The following is a 6,000-nucleotide window of genomic DNA, read 5'->3' on the forward strand; positions in this document are numbered from 1 at the left end:
GGCCACATTATTTCTAGCCCCGGGCCTCGAGATGGGTTAATCGGCCCTGCTTGTGGCACTCATGCCTTTTGAGATGGTACGTGGCGATCACATTGGCACCCGTTCCTTTCAAGTAGCGTTGCAATTGTCCTCATGACGCTGCAGTGCTAACACCACCAGCCCTCCATCTTTCCTTTGCCCAGACCGAACATTTCCTTACTTCTCTGATCTGACTAGAAGCGATATTTCAGTATAGCTAGAACGTTGAAATAAGATTTTAATTGCAATTAATTTCACAGTCAGAGAAGGAGAAAGCAGTAGAAGGTATCTTAATGACTAAAAAGGGATTATTTCACACTTCCCGTTAAAACTATATTGATTCGCTTTGACTATATATAAATATTTGTATTGGAAATTGATATGTAAGCCAATGGAATAATGTGCTAATAAATTGTTCGTTTATTTGTTTTCCAGGGCAATCAAGTCTTTCCAACAAGTTCTGTATGTGGATCCGAGCTTCAGCCGGGCCAATGAAGTCCATCTGCGCCTTGGGTTGATGTTCAAAGTGAACAATGACTTTGAGTCGTCATTGAAACACTTTCAGCTCGCTCTTATTGATGCTAGCCCGTGCACGTTCTCCAAGTTGGAAAGTAAGTGGGCATCATTTTAAACTTATTTTGACGTGAAAATGTCAGTGGCGGCTTTCATATCTAGAAATTAGTACAACGTCAACTTACAACATACAAATCTTGACAGAATACAATCTCTTTATCTCTCAGGGTTTAAGTGGTGTGAACTTCAACGTGCTCTTTAGACATAGCCGGTATTGGGATATTACTTTATCTGCACAGAAAAGGAAAGTATTTAGATATTTATGCATCGGTAATATGCAGTTGATAAGACCAGAACAACTGCCTACAGGAAGGTTTTTTTTTCGCGCTCGAGGCTAGCCACATGCTTTAAGTTGGTCACAAGGAAGCAGGTGAGGTTAGATTTATATCGAAGTTGGACCACCAGTGTGTGACGTATTATCATGGTCAGTGTGGAACGAAACTAGCCCTCTGGGGCTTGTAACCAACCCCCTTCGTTTGCTGAGCTCCTCCGTGGCTAAGCGGTTAGCGTACGCGCCTTTGGCGCGGAAGACCCGGGTTCGATTCCCGGCGGGAGCTCATGTGGTTCGGATTTCACGTTAATCAGTAGGTCCACGTCTCATATAGCCTCGCTGCTGAACGGGACGATAAACTCAAAATCTACTCTACTACCCCTTCGTTTGCTGTCGCTCGCGCAGCTATGTTTCGTAGCAAAGTAAATCACTTTTTTATCAGTAAAGTTGTATGCATTATATATTTATCAAAATTAATGCATTATATATTACGTACAAGCGAAAATAATCTTATTTTAATAAAAAAAAGTTTTATGAAATTTTAAAAATTTCCTTGGGCCGGATTTGAACCCACACCAAAAGCGGTTTTCATTACTAGCACGCTCGGCTACGGGGGCCAACAACATTTGGCGTTTGCTTTCTGTCATATGTATGCTACGTAGGAAAAACTGATAACTTCAACCAATCAGAACCGTGTATGTAGTTCCTATGGCTAGAGTCGAGCCTGAAAAAAAATATATGCCTACAAGCAATAAGTACTGTTGTTACGTAATAGCACGACAAGAGTTCCAATTTTCAATAAGACATAAAATTATCGATAATAATAAAACATTTACTGGAGCCATAGGGCTCAGTGTAGAGTGCTTTCTGATGCGTGGGATTCCTGGTTCTTCCCCAACACGTGTAAGGTGAGCTTTGTGATCAACCAACACCGTGTGCGTGGATTTTCCTGGGATTCTCCCACTTTCTTGATCCTACGATTTCATTTATCATCACCACCACCATCTTCACTAGCCTCGGAGGGATCTTAAACAACTTCCTGAAAGAAATTCCATAAATTTTATATTTATAGTGTGAAAATTTATTGCAGGAAGTCTACAAATTTAAGCTAGAGTTTTCTTCCAAAATCAGCATAACTCTACATAATGTGTTCTTGGTAGGTTTAGTGATGAAGTGGATAATCAAGCTTTTGAAGACTGCAAACTGTGAATGCGTCTGGCGGGAGATAAAGAATTTTCACAAATAATACAAATTTGAATTATTAAACTGTGCGCATCATTATTGAGTCGAGAAACAATGGCTAATTCAAGCTAATATACTTTATATTATTTCTGATATGTCAGTGTAAACTAAGTTGCTGTCTGTTGAAGGTTACAGAACGTTTGGTTCTGTACGCATTGTCAATTTTTCCTCAGTCGAGAGGGCAATGTCGTAAATAAATATGACTCCACTGATACACACATCACTCGATTGCGCGGAGTGTGAAAACTTGGCGTGCACAAATTAAAGTGAACAACGCCTGTTAAATGAAACTGAAGAGTTGAAGATAGCTTCAAAATAGTGTAATTCCTAATTTCTATATTGTATGATAGTTTTCGGGTAACTCCATTTTCGCCTCCGACCTTTCTGTCTCGCACTAAAATGTTTGGGAGTGCATTAAAAAATCGTATGGATCAACATGCATCCAACACACACACACAAAATGCAGTTTGATCCTGTGGTAGATTCTGTCAGTTCATGTACCATTTTGATATTATCTGGCTCACGTAAAATTTTGATGATAATTATTAGCTGGCTTAGTTTCTATTTTTTTTTTTTTTTTTTTTGATAATTATTAGTTCAGGTAATAACATTTTGCAGGTATTATCTGGCTGTTTCTAAATTTTTAATAATTATTAGTTCGTGTAATAACATTTTGCAGGTATTATCTGGCTCAGTTTCTAAAGTTTTTATTAATTATTTGTTCGGGTAATAATAATTTACAGGTATTATCTGGCTCAGTTTCTAAATTTGTAATTATTATTAGTTCGTGTAATAATATTTCGCAGGTATTATCTGACTCACTTCGTAAATTCACGAAAGTGAGGATCAGCCTAGCGAAAAGCTTTTAACATTAACAGTTATTTTGTATAGCACAAACGAAATGAAAGTTTCCATCAAAGATAATATTGTCAAGTTCCATTTGTATGGCACAAGATGTTACTAGGAGCTGAACTTTGTTCGGCATCTCACGATAAACAACCAGATTACGGTCTCTGTCCTGTAATGTTTGCTTTATGAGAGACGATCCTTGAAAAAGAAAAAAAAGTTCCTTTTGTGGTTTACGGTTGTCTTTCGCAGACCCCTTCGAATGATAATTTAGTGGAACGAAACAGAATTACGTAGGTGCAATTACTATGTTCTTGTATGACAATACCTACCAACCGGATGCAATTTGGTCATATGGAAACGTACATGCACTGAGATACTTTTTTTTTTTCATATTGTTAAAACGTACCTTATTTTAAAGCTTTTCTTTCATTTTCATTTAATAGGTGTACTTTTAATTTATAAAGTATTCATACGTTCTGAAAGAAGTAACACTCACATTTTTCTGTTGTGTGTATATACTGACAATGTTTGGGAGGTGACTCCTGACACCAAGGTAAGACAAAAAGTATAAACCAACTTCGGCGCAGAAATCCGCCATTTCAGAGTTATAGGCTGCCGAAAACATGACAAAATGAACTTTAAAGGTCCATTGGTCCAATACTATGGGACCTACTGTAGTCGGGTGAAGACTTCACTTAGGTAGTAGTACGTGCACCATCTAAATATGCTCGTTTCAGATTCCAGCAGTGCTTCCGCAACAATTTTTATAGAGGTAGTTGTTGAGTACTTCAAGTATATGCCCGTAGTCAAACTCCCTTTATAAAAATTGTCGCGGAAGTACTGGATGCAGGATTCTGAAATATATTTGGATGGGGCATATACTAGTTCCTAAGTGAAGTCTTCACCGACTACGGTAGATCCCATAGTATTGGACTAGCGGACCTTTTAAAGTTCATTTTGTCATGTTTTTGGCCTCCAGTAACTTCGAAATGACTGATTCCTGCATCGAGGTTGGTTCATACTGTATGGTATTTTTGAACATCACAAATACTTATGGTATTTATGAACAATACGTCACATTCTTTTCTAGCTTCTTACCATTATTTATGAAGGTAGCAATCGACTAATTGTATTCTGGTCATAATCACATGTTTGTAGTAATTTTGTTTATCCCTCATTAAAGTCCCTCAATTTATAGTCATTTTTTGTATATTAGTAATTTTGTTTATCCCTCAGTTTATAGTAATTTTGTTTATCCCTCAACTTATAGTCAGTTTTTAAAGTATTGCCCATAATTTCTTTAACGAACTTTAAGATGTAGGCCTAAAGCCATTCTATCTGGTAGCTACAATAACGAAAAGAAAGCCATAGGATTCGGTTAGAATTTATATTGAAAGTATGTCAGGATGGCCAGCCGTAGACTTTTAATCCGGAGCATCCCAATAGTAAAGCCAGAACGCCAACGACAACTCCCTGCCCGCGTGATCAAAGCATTTAGTGCTAAGAACCAAAGCATTCAAACTAAACGCGTGTTGTTACTTAACTCTAGTAAAAGTGCTAGTATCTTGCACGGGATAGTTTCAAGTAATATGGAACGGCTCACTCTTTTCCTCTTATTATTCTCACACTGGATGGGGAGTCAGTCTGTACTGTAGCTCAGTTGGTTTTATGCATAAACATTAATCAAGATTGTAAAAAGATCGATTGATTCTAGTTTGAATTCTCGTCCGAACCGTGCGAACAGAATTTGAACACTTTGTGGTCACAAGGAACAGAAGCTGGGTCGTACTCATTCAAGACAATACTTACTTTGCTGTTAAGAAGCTCTAGGTGATTATTACGGTTCTGGAAAGTTATTGGACCTCTGTTGAAAGATGAGTCAACTGCCAGGGCCACCCCTTCAATTTACAGGCTCAGAGTGCAAGTAAATTGCGAGACCAATGTTGTTGGTGAGAAAGTCATATCCAACATAAATAAATAAATGATTTTGTTCTGACTTCGATTTGCTCTTATAAATGATAATGGTATTCATTATGAATACACTTGGCGACAGGTTCATCATTTCTAAGTATCTTGAATTCCAAGAATGAAATGGATCCAGCAAAATTGTTACGGTAAGAGTCCATAAAACTCGGCAGTCCAGATAACTGTCCAAATAAATAAAATAAAATAAAATAAAAAAAAAGTGCTGACTCGTTCAAAGTCACGGGCGAATATTTTCTGAGGTCTATCTTATTAGGTAAATTATTTTATAGCGTATATTCATTGACTTTCATGCACTATGCCTTCATAAAGTAAGGGTAATTGGACAGTTTATTCTCAAACAACCATTACATACAAGTACATTATAGTATTTTCCGAGGAAACACTTGTACTTATTCTTTTTTGACCCCATTCCCGATAACCCGGTATTTTCACAAATTCGGCCACCCTTCGATTCACATTAGGCCGAGTTTTCGGCACTTTACTGTACTTTCCTGAAGACTGTAACTCTGCTCCTATGGCTCGGCGCCTGGGTGATTGCCCTACCCTCGGAACGGCCTGATTAAGCAAATTTGAATAGTTGTGTTGTTAGAAGAATAGAATGTGATTTGTTCTAATTGAAAAGTCTTATAAAGTCGCCACCATTATTAGATAGTATTATGTGAAATAAATTGCGTCTTCGTCCTATTAGGTTATATATCTATTAACATGTATTCCTTTTTTTCTTTCCAGTTCGCTTTCATGTTGCTCATTTGTATGAAGTCCAAGGGAAATATAAGACTGCCAAAGAACATTATGAACAATTATTACAAGAAAAGGAACTGCCAACTCACCTCAAAGCAGATATTTGTCGTCAGCTAGGTAAGTGAAACCTCATAATCCTCACCTGTAGGTACACTTGCGTTTTACATGCATACACTGTTCATCTATTGACTTCTGAACGAAGATTGTTTCTTGTCAATTAGACACATTCTAAACAGCTGTTCTCGTGGAGACCTCCAAATATTTTCTCGGCTAAGTTTAAATGCTCAAAGAAAGTTGTGGTAATCGGTTGCAATTCAGGA

At 37.5% G+C, this 6,000-nt stretch overlaps 1 protein-coding gene across 2 annotated transcripts in view; it reads left to right on the forward strand.

Moving 5' to 3' along the window:
- Utx (Utx histone demethylase) overlaps positions 1 to 6,000 on the forward strand; it is a gene marked incomplete in the record, with an annotated part of 320,022 nt that overhangs the window by 255,467 nt on the left and 58,555 nt on the right. For both annotated transcript variants that reach the window (XM_081756709.1, XM_081756710.1), the window contains 2 exon segments: positions 454 to 629; positions 5,669 to 5,797. In XM_081756709.1, the coding sequence (XP_081612835.1) occupies positions 454 to 629; positions 5,669 to 5,797 (305 nt within the window).

Source organism: Thermobia domestica, chromosome 4, assembly GCF_964235325.1.
Source record: "Thermobia domestica chromosome 4, izTheDome1.hap1.1, whole genome shotgun sequence".
In the NCBI taxonomy this organism is placed as follows: Eukaryota; Metazoa; Arthropoda; class Insecta; order Zygentoma; family Lepismatidae; genus Thermobia; species Thermobia domestica.